The 25,628-nt window shown below is 42.2% G+C and overlaps 1 protein-coding gene across 2 annotated transcripts in view; it reads right to left on the bottom strand.

Moving 5' to 3' along the window:
• Window positions 1–25,628, bottom strand: part of ASIC4 (acid sensing ion channel subunit family member 4) — a 567,147-nt gene that overhangs the window by 18,547 nt on the left and 522,972 nt on the right. For both annotated transcript variants that reach the window (XR_014225389.1, XM_082260095.1), the window contains exons 5-8: window positions 20,031–20,087; window positions 19,331–19,484; window positions 8,460–8,551; window positions 6,099–6,178 (exon numbers count right to left, since the gene is read on the bottom strand). Coding sequence is in view for 1 of the 2 variants with exons in the window: in XM_082260095.1 (XP_082116221.1) it covers window positions 6,099–6,178; window positions 8,460–8,551; window positions 19,331–19,484; window positions 20,031–20,087 (383 nt within the window). In the remaining variant the exon portion in view is untranslated. The remainder of the gene's footprint in view (window positions 1–6,098; window positions 6,179–8,459; window positions 8,552–19,330; window positions 19,485–20,030; window positions 20,088–25,628) is intronic.

The raw sequence follows: 25,628 nt of genomic DNA, 5'->3' as shown, positions 1-25,628 counted from the left end.
CAACACTGGACAAAAGACGGCCGATCGGTTGGCCAACTATCGATGCGTGTGTACGAGGCATTAGTCTGTTTCAGGGCTTAAAGCGGAGTTCCGGCCACAGAATCGTTTTTTGTTTTTAAAAATACTTTCCAAATAGTGATCCACCGCCCTTCATACATCCACTAATCTGGTTTTACACAGTTTAATAAGTGATTTGCAATCATAAAATCTTACTTTAGAAATCGTTTGCTGAGCACCGCCATCTTTGTTGTGGTCACCCGAAGCCGCAGTATGAAAATGTATGCCCTGCTTCCTGGTTGTAGCTGGATGGGGCAGATGAATACAGCGCGATTCACAACGCAATGAGAGGAGCGGCTACGTCACTGCCCATTGCCTCCTGGGAGTGATGAGTAAGAGCTCCCAGGACGCATTGCAGGACAGGAAGTATCGGCGCAGGCCGCGGCCGCAGAGGGAGGAAGTGGAAGGAAGGTAAGTATATTTTCTTCTGAAACAAGTTAAGTAAAAAAAAAATAAAAATCGGGAATATCCAATTGTTTTTCAGGCGACACTAAGGAAACGGATGGCACAAAATCTATTGTGACGATTTTGCGGACGGAACTCCGCTTTAATGAAATTAGGTGTCACTATACCCTCATTAAGAAGGAGACGGCTGACTAGTATGGCTATTTTTAAACAATAAACTATTTATACCAATTGTTGAGCTACCCAAACCCTTTTGTGGCTAAAATAGCATCCATTAGGCCAAAAGAGCATTTGTGAGGTCAGGTACTGGTGTTGGATGAGAAGATCTGGCTCCCATATGTATTGTAATTCATCCCAAAAGTGTTCGGTAGGGTTAAGGACAGATACTGATGTAGGATGAGAAGACCTGGCACCCAGGTGAAAATAGCGAATTGATAAACATTTGCACAAATATTGTGGGGCCTAAAAAAATCAGTAACACCTTTTTTTTTTTTATTCTACTGGTTATGTGCTTTCAGAAAATGTATGGTTTGGGGGATATTTTACAAACTCTGAAAGCTCTAAGGGAAAAATGAAACCCTCAAGATTTTTAGAGAAATTTGGTTATTTACAGTTTCGCGTACATTCAATTTTCTCCATTTTACAAAAAGGTTCAAGTTAAAGTTTACAAAAATTTGTTACGTTTTGTAAAATTTGCTAATAACAATTTTAGTGTATTTTTAACAACAATGATGCTTTTTGCAACATTTGCGCAAATATCACCTCTTCTTTTTATTCTACTGGTCATGTGCTTTCAGAAAATATATGGTTTGTGGGGTCTTTTACAAACTCTGAAAGCTGCAAGTGAAAAATTAAAACCTCCAGATTTATAGAAAAACTTTTACATACGTTTGATTTTACAAAAAGGCACAATTTTAAATGTACAAATAGTTGTTACTTATTAACTCAATGCTGAATGCTCTTTTTTTTTTTTGACAGATAAATTTAGATTGGCCCACAGTTGTGTTGTGACCCCTTTTATGCTACTGTCAGCTGAACATGAACATGGTATGTTGTATAATTTTTGCTTTGGCATGTGTAAGATCCAGCGTGGCTGCATGTGTTCTTTTAGGTGGGCAGTTAGGGGGTGGTAAAACCATGGCCCAACCGCCTATTTTAATCACCCCTGGCCACCCCTGTAAACGATGCTTCGATTTACAGAAATTATGTAATATGATGACCTAAGTTTTTATCAAGTCAGGTAGGACCTTGTTTTACAGGTACATCTCAAAAAAATAAAATATCATTAAAAAGTTAATTTATTTCAGTAATTAAATACAAAAAGTGAAACTCCTATTTTATATAGATGCGTTACACACAGAGTGATGTATTTCTAGCATTTCTTTTGTTTAAGTTTGATTAATATGGCTTACAGCTAGTGAAAACCCAAAATTCAATATCTCAGAAAATTAGAATATTACATGAGACAAATTAAAAAAAAAAAAAAAGTATTTTTAATACAGAAATGTTGGCTTACTGAAAAGTATGTCCATGTACAGTATAGAATCCACTCAATACTTGGTTGGGGCTCCTTTTGCATGAATGACTGCATCAATGTGGCGTGACATGGAAGCGATCAGCCTGTGGCACTGCTGAGGTGTTATGGAAGCCCAGGGTGCTTTGCTAGCGACCTTCAGCTCCTCTGCATTGTTGGGTCTGGTGTCTCTCATCTTCCTCTTGACAATACCCCACAGATTCTCTATGGGGTTTAGGCCAGAGGAGTTTGCTGGCCATTCAAGCACAGTGATACCATGATCATTAAACCAGGTATTGGTACTTTTGGCAGAAGGACTGGCCCAAGACATTGTGCTGCCTGGGTCCAAGAATTAAATGCTGCCCTAACCCCCCCCCCCCCCAAAAAAAAAAAATCATGCCCACCAAAAGGCCCCCACAAAAATTATTTTATATCATGATAATTAAAACCAAAATTACATTCATTAGGAAGTCAGATTTACATGCAAAAGCACCTTGTCTATATGTAAAAATATTTAGGGGCTGCATTGTGTGTGTGTGTGTGTGTGGGGGGGGGGGGGCTGCTTTGTGAGGAAGGTTATGGGCTGCTTTGAGGGGCATAAAAAAAAGTAATAACTTTAATAAATATAACATTTAGAAAATATTATATATATATATATATATATATAGATATACTGTTATCTTCTTCCATACCTCACCACTGGACAGGTCCACTAAATACCCACTGTCTGTCCTCTGTCCTCTTGTCACTCCTGTGTCTGCTGCAACCATCGCCCAAGAAGATCCAGCCTGCCCTGCGTGAGATGGAGTGCGCTGATGTCTGATGTCATTGCGCACACCATGGTCACTCCAGGGATGTTCCCCGGAGGAGACGCTTCGCCTCCTCATACTCGTCAGTTCGCACTACAGGCAGCAGTATGAGATGGGGAAATGCCGTCCGTAACATGCTAAAAACTGTTGACACACAAAACTCCTGGAAAAAAATCTTGGGCATCAATTTGCTGCACCTCTCAAAGTACTTCCTGGGTCCAATGGACCCATGGTAGGGCTGGGACTGTCTGGCAGTGTGGGCAGGTGCCAAATACTGCTGGAAAATGAAATCAGCATCTCCATAAAGCTGGTCAGCAGAGGGCTGCACTGACTTTTGACTTGATAAAACACAGTGGACCGACACCAGCAGATGACATGGTTCCTCAAATCATCATTGACTGTGGAAACCTCACATTGGACCTCATGCATTTTGGATTCTGTGCCTCTCCACTCTTTCTCCAGACTCTTGGAACTTGATTTCCAAATGATTTATGTTTCAAATGCTGATCCAAATGCAAAATTTAGACTTTGGACCACTGAACAACAGTCCAATCCCTTTTCTCCTTAGCCCAGGTAAGATTCTTCTGACGGAATAAGATAGTTGTGTGTCCTGGATACGTCTGTGTGTGGTGGCTCTTGAAGCACTGACACCAGCTGTAGTCCATTCCCTGTGAATCTCCCCCAAATTCTTGAATGGCCTTTGCTTCACAATCCTCTCAAGGCTGCGGTTATCCCTGTTGCTTGTGCACTGCTTCTATCGCACCTTTTGCTTCCACTCAATTCAACTTTTTTTTCATTAACATGCTTGGATACAGCACTCTGTGAACAGACAGCTTTAGCAATTACCTTTTGTGACTTAAGGGCCATAAACACTATAAGATTTTCTGAAGACTTTTTCCTTCAGATTTACCTTTTCTATGTAGTGCAAGGGCCTGCCAGATTGCATACAAATTGAAAGTGTTTAGGTTTGACCTCATAATATATGGTTTTGGTAAATCTAAAGGAAAACGTCTTCAGAAAATCTTATAGTGTGTATGGCCCATTACCCTCCTTGTGGAGGGTGTCAATCACTGTCTTCTGGACAATTGCCAAGTCAGCAGTCTTCCCCATGGTAGTGTAACCTACTGAACCAGATTGAGAGACCATTTAAAGCAGGGGTCTCCAAACTTTCTAAACAAAGTGCCAGTTTACTGTCCTTCAGACTTGATGGGGGTGGACTTTTGCCAGAGGGAGTAGAAATTATACTGGCATCAGGGGTAGTAAACAATGCATCTTTGGTATTAGAGGGAGAAATAGTGTCCCATTGCTGGAGTCAGTGGAAGGAATAGTGCCCATCATTGGTGTCAGTGGGATTAAAAGTACCCTAGTGTTGGTGCCAATTTGAGGAATAGTGCCCCATCGTTGGTGTCAATTTGAGGAATATTGCCCCATCGTTGGTGTCAATGGGAGAAATTGTGATGTCAGTAGCTGGAATATTACCCCATTGTTGGTTTGTTGGTGTCAGTTGGAGGAATAGCGTCTTGAATCAGTGAAAGGTTAAGTGCCTCAAGTGGCAGATAAAGGCAAGCAAAGGGCTGCAGTTTGGAGACCCCTGATTTAAAGGCTCAGGAAACCTTTACAGGTGTTTTGAGTTAAATAGCTGATTAGTGAAAAGTTTGGGGTGTCACTAGCTGTAAGCCATAATCATCAAAATTAAAAGAAAGAAATGCTTGAAATATATCACTCTGTGTGTAACCCATCTATATAAAATATATGAGCTTCACTTTTTAAATTGAATTACTGAAATAACTTTTTCATGATATTCTAATTTTATGGGATGCACCTGTATATAGTTGATGGCAGATCTCAGGCCCCTTTCACACTTGTGCAACTTGTCATGCAACTTTGGACATCAGAGTTGCACGACATGTCGTTCTCCATGGTTTCCAATAAAAACCATTTATATATGCGCAATCTAAAGTTGCAGGAACTTCAAAGTAGTTCATGCACTACTTTGGTCCAACTTTCATGCAACGTGAGGGCCATATACTTCAATGTTAACCCTGAGAAGTTGCATGCAAGTCGTACCTGAATGTTATATAAGGCAACTTGTGCAACATTCATCCATTAAAACTGGTCAAAGCCGTATCCAAGTTGCACCCATCCATAGTTGCATCAAAGTTGCACCAAAGTTACACGCCAAAGTCGGCACAACTTTGGGGTCATACAGGTGTGAAAGGGGCCTAAAGTAGATTGTACAATCAGACTGCTGTCAGGTTTACGCAGTTTAGCCATGCCCAGCTTTTACTGCAGCGCATGCCACTTTCTTATCACCTAACACAGTTCTCCCAGCTTGACGTCTTTGGTACTGTTTTTGTGTTCTTAGTTGGGCAATGGTTAGTCCAATACTTGATTGTAACTTGGTACTTTTATATAATCAGTAAGCTGCTTCTCTTAACATATAATGGGAGTTCTTAACTAAAACTGGAGAGCGCAAAATCTGTTAGGGGGCTTTGGTGAACAGGGGCTAAACAGGAGGAATCTGTGCCACACAGGGTGATTAGGGTGTGCCCAGGCACACCTGGCACACCCTGTGCACACACCTATAGCTGCAAAGCACAGCATCATGGGCATTGCATTTTAGCAAAATTATAATTTGATATTTTTGGAGGGCGGGGCCCTGTCAGCAGGGGCAGACTGGCAACTTTTGACCCAGAGGGCAAGTACAAACCAGAGGCCCATGGTGCAGGGTCCCGCCCCCCCCACTCTCCCTCACCCCCCTCCCAATTCTCCTCTTGACCCCCATTCCAAGCTGAAGCCCTGCTCCAGATACTCTCTACTTACCGGCTGAATATGGGTTCCCGACCTGGCCAGTAGGGGGTGGTTGGGGGGAGCTGGGACAGCTTGGTCGGGGCTGGCTGGGGGAGAAGAGTCTCCAGTGGGGCATGGAACCGGCCTCTTCTCAGACACAGTTTACACCATCCATGCTGGGGAGGGGCTGCGCTCTGTCCTTGTCTTCAACCTACACTCAGTAGGTCAGTGGTGGGGACTTTTTACTTCTCTTCCCCAGGAATCATTTAGGCTTGTCTGTGGCAGAAGCAGTGCAGCGTTTTTACGGGGCATCAGAGCGGCCCAGGGGGCAATTGCCCCCATGCCCCCTGGCCCAGTCCTCCCCTGCCTGTCAGGTAGACCGTACAGGACCTCCTGATTTCTATCAGCAGCCCTGGCTACTATGCACAGCTGCAGCAGATTCTGAGTGTACCAAGTTTAAAATTAAAAATATCTTTTACAAATTTTAATAAATCTCCCCCAATGTGTTTCAAATAAATACTTACCTCATACAGGTAATCCAATATCTCCAGGACGGTGAGGATACTGGCCCCGATAAACAGACCCATCTGGCCCCCGATGTCTCCTAATAGAGAAAAAAAAGCATCCATCAATCAAGCCCAATAATATTTTGAACTGTCATTATTACTCCTTTTGGCTTTCAGGCCAGGGGGTCACACTTTACTGCATAAATGCATTGCATTAACGCTAAAGTTATCAGATTTTCAAAATGACACACCACTGGCCACTCCCACTTTTAACCACACCCATATAAAAAGTCACATCTCCATCTGTGGTCACACTCACAAAAGCACTCTATACCATTTTTAACACATCTATACAAACTTTTGAAACGAGAACAACAAAAGGTTAAATGACGCAACATAAGTCTATAAAAGTCCAACTTTATTGAGAAGTCCTATAATAATTTCCAAGGGCTTACTTAGGGAAGCTGCCCCAGAGTAGAAAACAGATTCTGTAATGGTACAAAAAGGAAGAAGGGGGGCACCAACTAAGTGTAGCATTAAAAACATCCACTTTATTTACATGCAATTGGCAACTCACTGGGTAAACAGATCAAATCAAGCATATCTCCACAAGAACACAGCTGTCTGCCTACTGATATCTCTCCATGCTTGGTGCAGCTGCCAGCCTCTGTGTGGAAGGATCGGGACCGCTGGAAACCTAAACTGGAATTGCTGATAACCCCCCTGGAGGTGCGCAGATGTGGAAGATGTCCTGTGGGTGTGGCTACGCGTTTCAGGGATTCCTGCTCCTTTCTCAGGCCAAGCAGGAAGAGACATTAGTGAGACAGACAGCGGTGTTCTTCTTATAGAGATATGTCTATGATCTGTTTACCCATTAAGTTGCTAGTTGCATTTTATTTAGGCTGGGTTCACACTGCCGCATGGAGCGGTTCACAGCAGGGGTCCGGTGCGACCCTGTTCACTGTTTCAGGTCCGATTTCAGTCCAGAGCTTCTCTGGAGATATGTGAACCGGCTCCAAGGAGAGCTGGTCACATTCTCCTGACATGCGAATTGGATATGGGCAAACCCGCATCCATATCGCATTAGTGTGAACCCAGCCTAAAGTGGATATTTTTAACTTAGTTGGTGCCCCCTCTCTTCCTTTTTGGAACTAGAAGCAGCCAAAATAAACTGATTTCAAATAGGAGGCATAAGTTATACATGCCAAGTTAGGAGGGACACTTTAACTACTTGCCGACTTCCCGCCGCAGATATACTGCAGCAGGCTTGCTCGGCTGCAGTATATCTTCTCTTCTATCTGAGCTGTCAGAAAGCAGGGGGCGGAGAGCTGAAGTTACACACTGCAGAGCTTAGTGAGGAGAGCTCTGAGAGCTGATTGGAGCCAAGAGACAACCCCTCACCCCCCACCCTCCACACAGCTCCCAGGAACAGAGCTGAGACTATTAATCACAGGCTGTGTGCTGGAGCTCCTTCCCCTGTCACCTTTTTTTCTCTTGGTGTCAGGAAAACTTGTCAGAAGTGATTCATGCTGATAGCAGATGAACGAGCCCAGACAGAAATGACACTTAGGGGTTGATTTACTAAAGGCAAATAAACTTTGCACTCTGTTGATCCAGAGTTTAGTAAATGAGGTAAAGCTTCACTTTGCAAAGAATATCCAATCACATACAATGAAAAATAAATAAAATGCATTTTTGCTTGCACGTGATTGGATGATGGAAGTCAGCAGAGCTTCTGCTCATTTACTATGCTCTAGAGCAACTGCACTTTGCAAAATGCACAGTCTTTTTGCCTTTAATAAATCAACCCCTTAGTGTTTTGAACTGAGACAAGTACACACTATAGAGGAATATGCTCTGCTCATATTTCATGTCTAAGGTTTACAGCCACTTTAATGTATATTAACGCATGTTGTGATGACACACCACAGAGGGAACCAGTGGAACCCAACCTCTTTTTATATACTACCCCCCCAAAAAAATACACTTGGGGGTTGATTTACTAAAAGCAAATAGACAGTACACTTTGCAAAATACAGTGGCCCTCTGCAAAAGCAGTTGCTCCAGAGCTTAGAAAATGAGGGGAAGCTTCACTTTGCAAAGAGTACCCAATCATGTGCAAGGAAAATAAAAAAAACATAATTTTTCGTTGCACATGATTGGATGATAGAAGTCAGCAGAGATTCTGCTCATTTACTAAGCTTTGGAGCAACTGCACTTGCAAAGTGCACAATCTATTTCTGTTTAGTACATCAACCCCTTGGACTCTTGCTTCTAAGGGCAACACCTCCACATTTTTTTAAAATAGAACCCACTAACACTTTTTCACAGGGACTCTTGCTGCGGTTGGTTATGTAAAATTTGGAGGGCACCACTCACCCAGCAGACTGGCCAGGTCATACGCTTTCTTCTGCTCTATCGTTCCATAGTTCAGAGCTTCAAAGAAGATATCCAGCACTAGGAAGTTGTCTCTGCCAAGGAAAAGAATGTGAGAAGTTTGTACGGCTTGTTCACATACATACAGTATGTGCAAACTATGCATGTAGATGAAGATAGTATTAAAGCTGAACTCCGAGATAAGTAACTATTGTCTAAACCCATTCATGTGTATTCTTCCTTGAATCTCAGTGTTCTTTGTGTATTTCTTCCAGATCTGTGCAGTAATCCAGTGTGAGACTTGGAAGTAATAAAGACAGCTCACTGCTGCTCTCTCTCCTTGTGCACGGGGACTGGTCTGGTCTCCGCCCACTCCTGTAATTTTCTGCAGGCAGCTTGTAGTGGGTGGGGTCTGCTGGGTCCCTCCCACAGCTCTGGTCCCTGAACTGGCTTTGTACAGCACAGCGATGATGTCACTGCTATAATGTTATATCTGGGCTTAGCAAAGGCATTTGGTGCACGCAAAGTGGATTTAAATCCTTTGTGGCTACTTAGGAATATTAGAAACCTTTTACTTACTTACAATAAAACAGGGCTTCCACCTATAGCAATAATAAATAGTATAATAAAGTGTTCATGTGCAAAAAAAAATATATGTAACCACAATAAAGTGCTAAGGTAATATGATATATAAGTGCGATAGTGCCCTAGATAATCCACAAAATATACATAAAGTGCAATGGTGCTCCAAAAATGTCCATAAAATGTACAAAGGTGCTTGAAGGTAAAGAAAGTGCTGGAGTGCTTCAGACTAGGGATCGACCGATTATTGGCAAAGGCCAATATATGTATATAGAGGGCCGATATGCACTTTCCCCGATATATCGGAATCGGCCCCGGAGGTTAACGATATTGCCGATATTTCAGGAAAGTGCTTGTACCGGAGTGATGCCGGCAGCTAGAGGCATCACCGCGGTACCGGCGTCCATAGCCGACGGTCGGCTGTCTTGTAATTATAACTGATGCGGCTGAGAAGTCGCTCGGCTGTCATTACGAGGAGCGGGAGGGGACGTCTCCCTCCTCCCGCCGCCTTCTGCGGCTCTCCCGGGTCTCCCATCCCACCGGGAGACCCGGGCAACCAGCCTGCACGGCCGCCGAAGACCTGCTCAAAGCCGCATTCGGCTCTGATCGGGTCTCTGTGCAAAAAAACGGAAGTGATGTCATGACATCACTTCCGGGTACTGGCGGCGCCAGATTAAAAAAAATGACAGCATTCTAAACAGCCAAACTTGGAGTTTTAAATGCTTTTTAAGTGCAGAGGAGGGGGTTTGGGGTCTTTTAGACCCCCAGATCCCTCCACAAGAGTACCTGTCAAGTAAAAAAAAAAAAAAATTTTTTTTAAATGTACGAAAATATCGGCAGATTTCGATACGCGATGACCAAAATATCGGTATCAGCAATGAAAACACTATATCGGTCGATCACTACTTCAGACCAATCAGGCGGGGCGGTATCACTCCCCTCCGGTATCCCCACTCACCTGAAACAATGGACCCTCAGCTTTCTCAGTTTGGGGTTCAAAGAAGCTTACATATGTTGAGATGAAACCTTTTACTGCCTCTCCAAGCCTGAGGTTTAATATGCTGCCTGCTGGAGCTCAGGAATCGGGGGGGGGGGTTGATGCCGTCCTTTCACTCAGAAGTGCCGATGTGTGTAGAAAATGTTGGATGACGTTCACCCAGCCCGATATATAGAATTGTGGGTAATGGTCTCAGCAAGAGCCGCTTCACTGGCCACACCCCCTGATACATTTCACCCCACTCACCGGAGGCTAATACTGGCCATACACTATACGAAAAATCAGCCAAAGTTCGTCATTTGGACAGTTCCTTCGTTTTTCAGCCATTTAACCACTTGCCGACTGCCGCACGACTATTTACGTCGGCGGTCAGCCCCTCACAGGCAGAGTGACGTAGATCTACTTCGCTAGCCTGTGAGGGTCTAGGGAGCGAGCGCATGGTCACGGACCCGATGTCTGCCGGTCACTCGGCGATCGTCGCTGCAGAGGGAGAAAGGCAGGCGGCTAATGTAAACAAGCCGCCTGTCATTCTCCCCTGTGTAGAAACAGTGATCATACGGTTCTACTATGTAGGACCGTTGATCACTGTTCCTACAGCTCAAGCCACAGCCAATCACAGTTAGAATCACGCCCCTAGGGACACACACAGCCCCTCCCTCTCAAAAAAAGTTAACCCCTTCACTGCCAGTGTAATTTTATAGTAACAGTGCTAAATGTATAGCACTAATTACTGTAGTAATGTCACTGGTAACCCTAAAAGTGTCAAAAATGTCAGTCAAGGGTCCGATCTGTCCGCCACAATGTCGCAGTCCCGCATAAAAAAAAACGCAGATCGCCGCCATTACGCGTTAAAAAAAAAAAAACAACAAAAATGACAAAAATCTTTCCCTTTGTTAGTAAACGCGATAACTTTTGCGCAAACCAATCAAAATACGCTTTTTGCGATTTTTTTTTTTTACCAAACATATGTAGCATAAAACAAATTGGCCAAAAATTTTAAAAAATTTTGATTTTTACATTTTTTTGGGGAATTTCATATAAAAAAATGTGAAAAATATTGCTATTTTTGCAAAATTGACGCTCTTTTTTTGTTTATAGCGCATGAACAAAAAATCGCACAGGTGATCAAATACCACCAAAAGAAAGCTCTGTTTGTGGGGAAAAAAAGGACGTCAAATTTGTTTAGGTACAGAGTCGCACGACCGTGCAATTGTCCGTTAAAATCACGCAGTGCCGAATCGCAAAATAGGCCCTGGTCAGGAAGGGGGTAAAATCTTCCGGGGTTTAAGTGGTTAATGGGCAGGAATCGGTAATCGGTTGTGATGTTTTTGCACCGAAAAAACTAAGGACATGTTTGTAAATTTTCTGTCGAACGATAAATTGAAAGGTTGATGTGTTTCTCTCGTCCACACTGTTTGCACTCGGCATATGTGACAAAACAAACAAAAAAACTGATTCATTTATGTCCATTGAATGATTTATCGGTCATTACGTGATGGCATGATCGTCTGCTCTCACGGCCGAGTGTTTGTTTTTCGAAAAATTAGTTTGAACAATTTTTGTATAGTATATGGCCAGCATTAGTCATAAAGGTCATGAAGGACCTCTAACAAGCCCCGATGGGTGGGGCGAAATGAGTTAGGGAACACGGCCAGTGGAGCGGCTCTGGCTGAGATCATTACCCGCACTTCTATGTACCGGGCTGGGCGAGCGCCATCCAACATGTTTTACACACCCACTTTAATGAAGAACTTAAGACCCCATTCACACTAGGGGTGGCCTGACAAGTCGCGGTCGGTTGCTCGCCATTGAATAGTACAGGACCCGTTCTAATAGGAGGGACACAAGTCGCTCCGACTTAGAAAAAGGGTCCTGTACTACTTTGGGGCGACCTGGAGGCGACCTGCATTGACTTCACAGGTCGCCCCAGCAAGTTTCGTCACCCCTGTCTGAACGGGGTCTTAGTCTCCAAAAAAAATTTTTTTTTTCTTCATTTTGCAATGGCAGAGCTGTTTAGGCCTTCAAATAAACACTTCTAAAAATGTTGTCTGGAGTTCTGGTATTAGTAAACAACATAGTTAGGTTGATTTACTAAAAACAAAAAAGAAACTGTTCACTTAGGAACATGAACTTTCCCTTTGCAAACTGAATGCTCACTCATCTCATCTCATCTCATCTCATCTCATCTCATCTCATCTCTGTATTCATTTCAAACAACCAGGGGAAAATTTACTAAAACTGGAGCACTCAGAATTGGGTGCAGCTGTGCACAGTAACCAATCAGCTTCCAGCTTAGCTTATTGTCAAAGCTTAACCACTTGAGGACCCCCCTGTGTGCCCGGGCCCCCAACAGTAAGACTGGTGGTCCCCCCCCATCAGCGCACGCTGATGGGGGGGGGACCACAAACCCGATTCCAAAAAAGTTGGGACACTGTACAAATTGTGAATAAAAACAGAATGCAATGATGTGGAAGTTTCAAATTTCAATATTTTATTTAGAATACAACATAGATGACATATCAAATGTTTAAACTGAGAAATGTATCACTTTAAGGGAAAAATAAGTTGATTTTAAATTTCATGGCATTAACACATCTCAAAAAAGTTGGGACAAGGCCATGTTTACCACTGTGTGGCCTCCCCTCTTCTTTTTATAACAGTCTGCAGACGTCTGGGGACTGAGGGGACAAGTTGCTGAAGTTTAGGAATAGGAATGTTGTCCCATTCTTGTCTAATACAGGCTTCTAGTTGCTCAACTGTCTTAGGTCTTCTTTGTGACATCTTCCTGTTTATGATGTGCCAAATGTTTTCTATGGGTGAAAGATCTGGACTGCAGGCTGGCCATTTCAGTACCCGGATCCTTCTTCTATGCAGCCATGATGTTGTAATTGATGCAGTATGTGGTCTGGCATTGTCATGTTGGAAAATGCAAGGTCTTCCCTGAAAGAGACGACGTCTGGATGGGAGCATATGTTGTTCTAGAACTTGGATATACCTTTCAGCATTGATGGTGCCTTTCCAGATGTGTAAGCTGCCTATGCCACACGCATTCATGCAACCCCATACCATCAGAGATGCCGGCTTCTGAACTGAGCACTGAGAACAACTTGGGTTGTCCTTGTCCTCTTTAGTCGGATGACATGGCGTCCCAGTTTTCCACAAAGAACTTTAAATTTCGATTTGTCTGACCACAGAACAGTTTTCCACTTTGCCACAGTCCATTTTAAATGAGCCTTGGCCCAGAGAAAACGCCTGCGCTTCTGGATCATGTTTAGATTTGGCTTATCTTTTGGCCTATAGAGTTTTAGCCGGCAACAGCGAATGGCACGGTGGATTGTGTTCACCGACAATGTTTTCTGGAAGTATTCCTGAGCCCATGTTGTGATTTCCATTACAGTAGCATTCCTGTATGTGATGCAGTGCCGTCTAAGGGACCGAAGATCACCGGCATCCAGTATGGTTTTCCGGCCTTGACCCTTACGCACAGAGATTGTTCCAGATTCTCTGAATCTTTGGATGATATTATGCACTGTAGATGATGATAACTTCAAACTCTTTCAAATTTTCCTCTGAGAAACTCCTTTCTGATATTGCTCCGCTATTTTTGGCCGCAGCATTGGGGGAATTGGTGATCCTCGGCCCATCTTGACTTCTGAGAGACACTGCCACTCTGAGAGGCTCTTTTTATACCCAATCATGTTGCCAATTGGCCTAATAAGTTGCAAATTGGTCCTCCAGCTGTTCCTTATATGTACATTTAACTTTTCCGGCCTCTTATTGCTACCTGTCTCAACTTATTTGGAATGTGTAGCTCTCATGAAATCCAAAATGTGCCAATATTTGGCATGACATTTCAAAATGTCGCACTTTCAACATTTGATAGGTTATCTATATTATATTGTGAATAAAATATAAGTTTATGAGATTTGTAAATTAATCCATTCCTTTTTTACTCACAATTTGTACAGTGTCCCAACTTTTTGGGATTTGGGTTTGTGTATATATATATATATATATATATATATATATATATATATACATATATACAGTGTATATATATATATATATATATATATATATATATATATATATATATATATATATATATATATATACACATATACACACACACAGTACTGTGCAAAAGTTATAGACCCGTGTGAAGAAATGGATTTAACCACTTTACGACCGCCCGCCGCAGTTATACTGCGGCAGGCAGCCGTTCCTGGGCAAACCGCCATAGCTATACGTCGGTCGCACGCAGGAGGCTAGGGGGCCACCGCGCTCCTGCCCCCGCTCATCAGCGGGGAAACCAATGCACGAGGCAGGCAGCTCAAATTGCTGCCTGACACCTGCGATCGTTCCCCGCTGAGAGACAAGAACGGTCAGCTGTTGTAAAAACAGCTGACTGTTCTTCTCCCTGGAATGATCAGAGCTCCTGTGATCCTTCTATATAGGAACACAGGTCTGTGTGATCATTTCACAAGCCACCCCCCCCCCACAGTTAGAAACACGCCCCTAGGTACACATTTAACCCCTTGATCACCTACAGTGTTAACCCCTTCCCTGCCAGTGTCATTATTACAGTAACAGTGCATATTTTTAGCACTGATTACTGTAGTAATGTCACTGGTCCCCCCAAAAGTGTTAAAAATGTCAGTTAGGGGTCTGATCTGTCCGCCGCAATGTCGCAGTCCTGCAAAAAAACGCAGATCGCCTCCATTACTAGTAAAAAAAAAAAAAATAATAATAAAAATTACATAAATCTTTCCCGTAGTTAGCAGACACGATAACACAAACCCATCAAAATACGCTTATTGCAATTTTTTTTAACCAAAAATATGTAGCAGAAAACAAATTGGCCTAAAATGTTAAAAAATCTTGACTTTTACTTTTTTTTTTTTTTTGGGAATGTTATATAGCAGAATGTGAAAAATATTGTTTTTTTTTTTCAGAATTGTCGCTCTTTTTTTGTTAATAGCACAAAAAATAAAAATCGCACAGGTGATCAAATACCACCAAAAGAAAGCTCTATGTGTGGGGAAAAAAAGGACATCGATTTTATTTAGGTACAGCGTTGCATGACTGCACAATTGTCTGTTAAAATAATGCAGTGCCAAATTGCAAAATATGGCCTGGTCAAGGGGGCAAATCCTTCCGGTCCAGAAGTGGTTAAAGTAAGAATGCTTTAAAAAATATATATATTTTAATTCATTTTTTTATCAATGTAAATGAGCAAACAGAAGAAATATCTAAATCAAATCAATATTTGGCATGACTACGCTTTGGCTTCAAACCAGCATCAGTGCAATTGATCATGCTCTTTTGAAGAAGCACAAGAAAAGGGAAAGTTGAGGACATTAGACGCAGTGGTTGGCCAAGGAAACAATGCAGCAGATGAAAGACACACCATACTTGCTTCCCCTCAACATCAGAAGAGTTCTAGTGGTGCCATCAGCACAGAACTGGCAGAAACCAGTGGGACCCAGGTACATCTATCTACTGTTCGGATAAGTCTGGCCAGAAGTGGTCTTCATGGAAGAATTGCAGCCAAAAAGCCAACCTTCGACATGGAAACAAGGCTAAGCAACTCAACTATGCAGGGAAACATAGGAAATGGGGTGCAGAAAAATGGCAGCAGGTGCTCTGGATTGATGAGTCAAAATGGGAAATATTTGGCTGTAGCATGGGGCAGTTTGTTGGTGAAGGGCTGGAGAGCGGTACATTAATAGGTGTCTGCAGGCAACTGTGAAGCATGGTGGAGGTTTCTTGCAAGTTTGGAGCTGCATTTCTGCAAAAAAAGTTGGAGGTTTAGTCAGGATCAATGGTGTCCTCAATGCTGAGAAATCCAGACAGATATTTATCCATCAAGCCCTACCATCAGGGAGGCGTGTGATTGGCCCCAAATGTATTTTGCAGCAGGACAGCCACCCCCCAAATGCAATGTCATATATTCAGCGTAAAGAAGGAAAAAGGAGTCCTGGAAGTGATGGCTTAGCACCCAAAGAGCCCTGAACTCAACATCTTGGAGTCTGTCTAGGATTACATGAAGAGACAGAAGGATTTGAGGCAGCCGACATTCACAGATCTGTGCTTAATTCTCCAAGATGTTTGGAACAACCTACCTGCCGAGATCCTTCAACAACTATGTGCAAGTCTACCTAGAAGACTTGATGGTGGTCTGAAAGCAAAGGGTGGTCACACCAAATATCGATTTGATTTGGATTTCTCTTCTGTTCATTTACTTTCCCTTTTGATTGATAAAAATATACTATTAAAACTTCTATTTCTGAAAGCATTCTCCATTTACAGCATTTTTTCACAACTGCCCATAACTTTTGCCCAGTAATATATATATATAGCTATGTATGTATATATATATATATATATATATATATATATATATATATATATATATATATATATATATATATATATATATATATATATATATATCTATACTGTATATATATATATATATTTTTTTTTAAGGTTTACACTGCATATATTAAATTATGGGTTATGTTTTTCTTTTCTCCTAGACAGAGTTGTGGTCTTTTTGCTTTTGGAACACCAATTGCTGATCCATATATAAAATATAGGCAATGTCTTCCTTGTCACACTCATTCTGGATAGTTTGCTGTCTTGTGAGATCTTGCAACCTCATTGGTGCAGTGAATAGACTCAGATCATAATAAACTAAGTGGTCTTTCTGACTGTAGTATACAGGAAATACAGAATTTTATTGGCTATTGATTGACTTTACTTTTTAGGTTTTTGAGGCTGCCCTTAAGAGTGACCCTGTCACTAAAAGGTCCACGTTAAGGGAAGACAATTATGTTGAGATGAGGTAATGAAGTGTATATAGAGCTGTAAACTATGAAAAGAACCAAGGTCAGTCCTGTCCATTAAAAATTAGAATTGCAAATTGTGCGCAGAAAAACTGCGCTGGTACCCCTCATGGACTATAGGAAACAGACTATAATAATAATAGATATAAAAATACATAATTTTATTAGATAGACATGAAAAGAGTATAATTAGAAAACAAGAATGCAATAATGAACGTCCCACATGGGACTATATTAAAAATTAAATTTGTCGAGTCCTAACAAAGGACTCGACAAATTTTGGTCCAAAACATTTAGATGAATAGGATATCCATATATCACAGCCTGCCCGTGCTACTCACCAGGCGGCGGCACAATTGGGATATATTTGTGTATGATATCCAATGGGTACTTTTTTGGTTTTAATATAGTCCCATGTAAGACGTTCATTATTGTATTCTTGTTTTCTATTTATACTCTTTTCATGTCTATCTAATAAAACTATGCCTTTTTATATCTATTATTATTATGGTCTGTTTCCTATAGTCGAGGAGTTCTCAAACTGTGGGTTGGGACCCACTGGTGGGTCGCGAGCTGCGTTTGAGTGGGTTGTGCTTAGCAAGCCGGGCCCGCTTAAATTGTGCTGTGCGAGCCTGCGCAAATTACAGAGAGCCAGAGCAGTCAAATTGCGATGGATTCAGGACCCCACGCACGCAGTTTACAGAGGCTGGTCTGCATTTCCCGCGAGGAGGATACTTGCATCTGTAAGTACGTATGTGGGCTGTTATGTAGGATATGTTCATGGGGTGCAGAGCCAGCTGGCGGCAGCAGTGGTGACAAGACTGGCGGCGGGATTCTCTAAGCTATAGTGGGCAGAGACGGCAGCCTCGGTGTCATAGGAGGATCAGGTTGCCCGGCGGTGTCAGGAGTTCATGGCAGCTTCTGTGACCCCAGTAGAGGATCTGAAGGAGAAGAGCCAGGACACCAAGACCAGCATAGAGCTCCTCATTATGGAGACACTGGGTGAGATGTGCTGGGCCCTGTAGAGGGCAAACAGGGGCTTTACCTTCACTGTGGACCGCTGGGAGAGGAAGGAGCGTGAGTGCCATATAGCCTGCTGATCACTTTCCTGGGGTGATTGATTTCTGTCCTCTGCCTGCCTTATACTGTCTACGACGGTGCTGATTACTTACAACTCCGCTTATATGCCACACATGCCACAGGTTTCTAAACCCTCACTTAGAACATCTGGCAAGTGTATTCAATAATAAACTGAAAAGTAGTAAATTGACATTTTTAATTGAACATCCCCCTCCCTTTAAAATATGCATTATTATTATTTGCATTTATATAGCGCCAAAAAATTCTGTAGTGCTTTACAATATTCAATTACAAGCAAGTGGGTCCCGAAGAATAACTGTATTCAGAAGTGGGTCTCAGCCCAAAAAAGTTTGGGAAGCCCTGCAATAGTCAATGAGGGGTACCAGTGCAGTTTTTCTGCGCACAATTTGCATTAAGGGGAGACAGGTATCATTCTACCCACCCTGGAGTGCCAGATAACTGCAGGGGCCAAAAATCTGCTATGTGGCATATTTTTTAAGACGAGGGCCACTATAAAGGTAAGTACCGTGTTTATTGGCGTATAACACACACTTTTTCCTCCTAAAAATGGAGGGAAAAGCACCAGTGCGTGTTACACGCCGATATAGTAAAAAAAAAAAGCCGGGCAGCGCTGAGAGGAAGAGGAGGGGGGCGGGGCGGGCAGAGCAGAAGGAAGGACGAGCGATTGCTGTCATAGGAAGTCCCGCCTCCTATGATAGACAGCACAGTGGCACAATGTCGGGACACTGGAGGTGTGACGTCTATCATAGGCGCCGGGACGTCAGATGACAGCGACGGCTCGTACTCGCTTCTCCTCGCACGGCCCGCCCCCCTCTGCCTCAGCGCTGCCCGGCTTTTTTAAAAAAAATATATGGGCGATCTGTGCAATGTAATGGCGCTGGCGAGGCTGCATTGGAGACACTGTGCTGGCGAGGCTGCATTGGGGACACTGCGCTGGCTAGGCTGCATTAGGGACACTACGCTGGCGAGGCTGCATTGGGGACACTGCGCTGGGGGGACACTGCGCTGGCTAGGCTGCATTGGGGACACTGCGCTGGCTAGGCTGCATTGGGGACACTACGCTGGCGAGGCTGCATTGATGGACACTGTGCTGGGAGGCTGCATTTATGGACACTGCGCTGATGAGGCTGCATTCATGGGCACAGGTAAGACTGCATTTGATTAAAAAAAATATTTCTGAATTCAATGCTGTGTATTTAAAATTTTAAGCTTTTTTCCTAAAAATTCCCTCCTAAATGTAAGGTGCGTGTTATACGCCGATAAATACGGTATATAACATTTTTTGGGACCTTATAACAACAGGGCCACTTTTAATTTCTTAGTTGAAAGGGTGGAACTCTTACCGGATATACGTCTCGTTCCTGTTGTATTTTTTGGCTAAGTAGCGAGCAGATCCTTTGTTGGGGATTCGAACCATGGAGATCTCTTTGTTATAACGGGTCATGTTACATGGTGTGGGGCAAAGACATCTGTCGCTGGTATCTTCCACAGTGGCATCTGTGAAGGGGAGAAGGAACCACTAAGTAGATTGTGGGCTAAGGTTAGTGCATACAGATCCCATGGCATGGATTTTCTGAGGACTAAGCTCCATCATGCCAGAAGTGCAGTACCCTGGAGGCTAACCAAAGGCAATCACCTAAAAATTGCTCATAAATGGGTTGAACACCAAAAAGTAAACTAGTATCCTTTACGCATAAATCAAAAATACAATCTTTAGTAGTCCAAAACTAAAGAATAGTAACCTATTACATCACAATTCTAAAATCCCTCCATGTAGCATGAAAATATACATTAGAGGGAAGTATTGCTATGATGGGCCTCTCTGCTGTCCATACATTTTAAATAAATTGTTCTTGGCAATTTGCTAATAGAGTGAATGTTTCCGAGTTAAATAGTATAATCATTTCTCATAGCAGCAAACTACAGCTTACACCCGCAAATATTTCATGTTTTTTAGACACAAGCTGATCATTACCATCTGCTTTATTAGAAAATTAAACGTTAGTGTCCTAAAAAACATATAAATGGGAGATTTGTTCATACCTAGTGTGTTGTCAGCACACTGAATGTATTCCTTGGGAGAACAGACTGTTTCATTTCCTATAAAAATATGATAAAATAACAGAAATTAGAGCTGATGATTTAAACATATATAGTATATACATTATATTACCAAAAGTATTGGGACACCTGCCTTTACACGCACATGAAATTTAATGGCATCCCAGTCTTAGTCCGTAGGGTTCAATATTGAGTTGGCCCACCCTTTGCAGCTATAACAGCTTCAACTCTTCTGGGAAGGCTGTCCACAAGGTTTAGGAGTGTGTCTATGGGAATGTTTGACCATTCTTGCAGAAGGCCATTTGTGAGGTCAGGCACTGATATTGAGAAGGCCAGGCTCGCAGTCTGCAATCCAATTCATCCCAAAGGTGTTCTGTCGGGTTGAGGTCAGGACTCCGTGCAGGCCAGTCAAGTTCCTCCACCCCAAACTCACTCATCCATGTCTTAATAGACTTTGCTTGGTGCACTTGTCCAAATCATTTGGTGGAGGGGGGATTATGGTGTGGGGTTGTTTTTCAGGGGTTGGGCTTGGCCCCTTAGTTCCAGTGAAGGGAACTCTTAAGGCGTCAACATACCAAGACATTTTGGACAATTTCACGCTCCACACTTTGAGGGAACAGTTTGGGGATGGCCCCTTCCTGTTCCAACATGACTCCTCACCAGTGCACAAAGCAAGGTCCATAAAGACATAAAAGAGTGAGTTTGTGGTGAAGGAACATGACTGTCCTGCACAGAGTCTTGACCCCAATCTGATAGAACACGTTTGGGATGAATTAGAGCGGAGAATGTGAGCCAGGCCTTCTTGACCACATTAGTGCCTGGCCTCACAAATGCGCTTCTGGAAGAATGGTCAAACATTCCCATAGACACACTCCTAAACCTTGTGGACGGCCTTCCCAGAAGAGTTGAGGCTGTTATAGCTGCAAAAGGGTGGGCCAACTCAATATTGAACTAAGACTGGGATGTCATTAAAATGTATGTGCGTGTAAAGGAAGGCGTCCCAATACTTTTGGTAATATAGGGTTTATATATAAAAATTAATAGGAAAAATATTAATTATTAAATACATAATATATTTTATTATATTTTATATTGTTAAATATTTATTATTATATGACATTGCTAGGTGCTTATGTACAAATGTTAGGTTCTTTAAAAAAATGACAGATTGTAGGCTGTCATAAACAGGGCCCTCCCAACCCCCTTTACTTGTATTATAGCAGTACAGTACCACTTGAACTTTTCGACCTTTTGCCACATTTCAGGCTTCAAACATAAAGATATAAAACTGTAATTTTTTTTTTTTTGAAGAATCAACACAAAGTGGGACACAATCATGAAGTGGAACGAAATTTATTGGATATTTCAAACTTTTTTAACAAATAAAAAACTGAAAAATTGGGCGTGCAAAATTATTCAGCCTCTTTACTTTCAGTGCAACAAACTCTCTCCAGAAGTTCAGTGAGGATCTCTGAATGATCCAATGTTGACCTAAATGACTAATGATGATAAATAGAATCCACCTGTGTGTAATCAAGTCTCTGTATAAATTCACCTGCACTGTGATAGTCTCAGAGGTCCGTTTAAAGCGCAGAGAGCATCATGAAGAACAAGAACACACCAGGCAGGTCCGAGATACTGTTGTGGAGAAGTTTAAAGCCTGATTTGGATACAAAAAGATTTCCCAAGCTTTAAACATTCCAAGGAGCACTGTGTAAGCGATGATATTGAAATGGAAGAAGTATCAGACCACTGCATATCTAAGAAGACCTGGCCGTCCCTCTAAACTTTCAGCTCATACAAGGAGAAGACTGATCAGAGATGCAGCCAAGAGGCCCATGATCACTCTGGATGAACTGCAGAGATCTACAGCTGAGGTGGGAGACTCTGTCCATAGGACAACAATCAGTCGTATACTGCACAAATCTGGCCTTTATGGAAGAGTGGCAAGAAGAAAGCCATTTCTTAAAGATATCCATAAAAAGTGTCATTTATAGTTTGCTACAAGCCACCTGGGAGACACCAAACATGTGGAAGAAGGTGCTCTGGTCAGATGAAACCAAAATCAAACTTTTTGGCCACAAAGCAAAATGTTATGTTTGGCGTAAAAGCAACACAGCTCATCACCCGGAACACACCATCCCCACTGTCAAACATGGTGGTGGCAGCATCATGGTTTGGGCCTGCTTTTCATCATCAGGGACAGGGAAGATGGTTAAAATTGATGGGAAGATGGATGGAGCCAAATCCAGGACCATTCTGGAAGAAAACCTGATGGAGTCTGCAAAAGACCTGAGACTGGGACGGAGATTTGTCTTCCAACAAGACAATGATCCAAAACATAAAGCAAAATCTACAATGGAATGGTTCACAAATAAACATATCCAGGTGTTAGAATGGCCAAGTCAAAGTCAAGACCTGAATCCAATCGAGAATCTGTGGAAAGAACTGAAAACTGCTGTTCACAAACGCTCTTCATCCAACCTCACTGAGCTCGAGCTGTTTTGCAAGGAGGAATGGGTAAAAATTTCAGTCTCTCGATGTGCAAAACTGATAGAGACATACCCCAAGCGACTTACAGCTGTAATCGCAGCAAAAGGTGGCGCTACAAAGTATTAACTTAAGGAGGCTAAATAATTTTGCATGCCCAATTTTTCAGTTTTTTATTTGTTAAAAAAGTTTGAAATATCCAATAAATTTCGTTCCACTTCATGATTGTGTCCCACTTGTTGTTGATTCTTCAAAAAAAATTACAGTTTTATATCTTTATGAAGCCTGAAATGTGGCAATAGGTCAAAAAGTTCAAGGGGCCGAATACTTTCGCAATGCACTGTAGATCCTGTATATTAGGACAATATTAACAGGTTTGTGTGCTAGCATGACTTTGCAGAAAGATGTTATTAGAACAAAATTGATGTTCTACTATCTTGGAATTTCTTGTTGTGTGATGTAGAGAGACAGTTCGTCTCCGTATTCTACCGTGAGGCATTCCAGAATTCAAGCTAATAAGGTGTTCCACAATAACAGAAATTAATGTCTCTTATAATTATGGATGTGCTGCTTATGCAAAATATTAGGGTACCTGCACACAGTGCTGATGTATGAACATCAGAATCCTGGCAGAAAATTCCTGCGTAAAAATGCAAAGATGTTTTACCTGTACCATGTGATAGCTGTGGGCCAATCACAGCGTCAAAGTAGTAAACTAGCGGTCAGGAATGAAAGCCATTCATGACAGTTCAAAAGATTGCTTATAACAGTGATCATCACTGTTATAAGCAATCATAGATTAAAAAATAAAAAAAAACCTGACCCCCCCCCCTTAGAGTAGTACAGTGTCGCTTTGGAGACACTGAACTACTCTGACAGTATGTAAAAGAATTGTAAAAATATAAAAAAAAAAGAAATAACATTTTTTTAAACTTTTTTTTAATACATGCTGCCACCAGTCAGTATCCCTGATCACTACCACACCAGTCATGTGATGATGCTGTACTGCACTGGTGACAGTATGTAAAGAAAAATATTTTATAAAAAACAAATTTTATTTAATTTCTATTTTCCAAAATATTGACAAAATACAACTTAAAAAAAAACTCGCTATGCCTCTTAAAAAATTACTTGGACTGTCTACTTTCCAAAAAGGGTTGATTGGGGAGGTATATGTATTGTCCTGCCATTTTCGGGCCTCAAGAAATTATATAGGCTGTCAGTACATCAGGAATGTTCAATTTTCAAAGATATATACCAGTGAGCAGACTCTATAACTTTCACACAAACTAAAAAATATACACCAATTTAGGTTATTTTTAACCAAAGAAATGTAGCAGAATACATTTTGGCCTAAATTTAGACCCCGTTCACACTGGGGCGACGCTACTTGCCGGGCGACCTCACAGGTCGCGGTGCGCAGCTCGCACCGTGACCTCGGAGCGGCCGGCACGGACTTCATATCATTGAAGTCAATGCAGGTCGCTCCAGGTCGCCCCAAAGAAGCTCTGGACCCTTTTTCTAAGTTGGAGCGACTATTAGAACGGGTCCACAGCTCCTATTAGAACGGGTCGCTCCTATTAGAACGGGTCCACAGCTTCTCTATGGCAGGCGACCTACGGCGACCTGTCAGGCGACCAGGTCGCCTGACAGGTCGCCCCAGTGTGAACGGGGTCTTATGAAGATAGATTATTTGTTTGCAAAATTTTTTCAAAAACATTTTTTTTTGTTTACATAACATAAAATAACAAAAAAAACCTGTGGTGATTAAATAAAGAAAGCGCTAATTGTTCAAATAAAATGATATAAATTTAATTTGGGTGCAGTGTTGCATGACTGACCAATTGCCAGGTAATGTAGTGTAGTGCTGAACAACAAAAAATGGTCTGGACATGAAGGGGGTAAAACCTTCCGGAAGGAAAGTGGTTAAAGAAAAGGAACAGAATTCTGTTTTTAGCATTCCAGAAATATTGCGTTGGGTTGCACAGATTAATTATTTTTCATCTCAACAATTGGAAAAACTCAACGCAAAAAAATCGCTCCTGTGCAACTGCAGGAAATTGCCAGATGACTGTTAAGAGATTTATCCCATGAGGGTAACCCCTTGGGGTATACATGAAAGGGAAAAGTCATCCAAGAGTTTTCTAAATGAGCACTCGATGAACAATTAATTTCCTGCTTCTATTAAAGAGAAGAGAGAGAATTAACAGCTAATAGTTTCTGCTACGTGATGATGGCATTGAGCGATTATATGACACAAGGAGATCGATCATATGAGATACCAGTAGCCCTGGACAGGAGCACACAGATGGTTGGTGGCAGCGCTGTGCCTGCATGCAGACCCTGCAAGGTAGTGTTGTCACTGTGAAATGGGGGAGGGAAATTTAAAATGCAAAGCAAGGATCAAAAAAAAAATAAATAAAAATTCTGCAATCCATCAGGGTAATTTTTATCGTAATACCTAATTACTAATGCCAAATGGCAAAAAAAAAATAAGCTCTGGTTTACACTGCTGACACATTCATTCCAATAGGTGCAACCTTAATTAAAAAAAAAAAAACAGGTTTGTACACTACTTTTCTGCAACTTTGGTGCGACTTGAGTGCCATACACTATTAGTTTCTTTTTTGGATTTATGTTTGGAGTCCTATTATCGAGGATTGCTAGGAAGAAACATCTGTCCCCTGAGGATGATGCTGTTTATGCGTGTTGGCTGCGCTTATTTCTGCACTATTATAAGAAAGGAGAGAGCCTGGGAAGAGTTTGCAGTTTGATGCCTGCTACCAGTGTTTCCTTCACCCGTAACGCTGTTTAAAATCCAGTTAGCGGTGAGTGTGCATTGCATGGGGGTGAAGGCTGGTGACCGGTGACTGCACACTCATCTGCACGTATTGTCACTATTAGAGATCAACCGATTATCAGCAACACTGATATATCAGGTGCTGATATGCACTTTCCCCGATATATCGGAAACGGCCCCTAAGGTTACCGATATTGCCCATATTTAGGGAAAGTGCATGAACCAGAGTGATGCCAGCAGCTATAGGCATCACCCCGGTACCGGTGTCCATAGCCAGCGGACGGCTGACT

Source organism: Pelophylax lessonae (assembly GCF_965119305.1).
Source record: "Pelophylax lessonae genome assembly, chromosome: 6".
NCBI classification, from domain to species: domain Eukaryota; kingdom Metazoa; phylum Chordata; class Amphibia; order Anura; family Ranidae; genus Pelophylax; species Pelophylax lessonae.
This window is presented reverse-complemented; position numbering and strand designations above follow the sequence as displayed.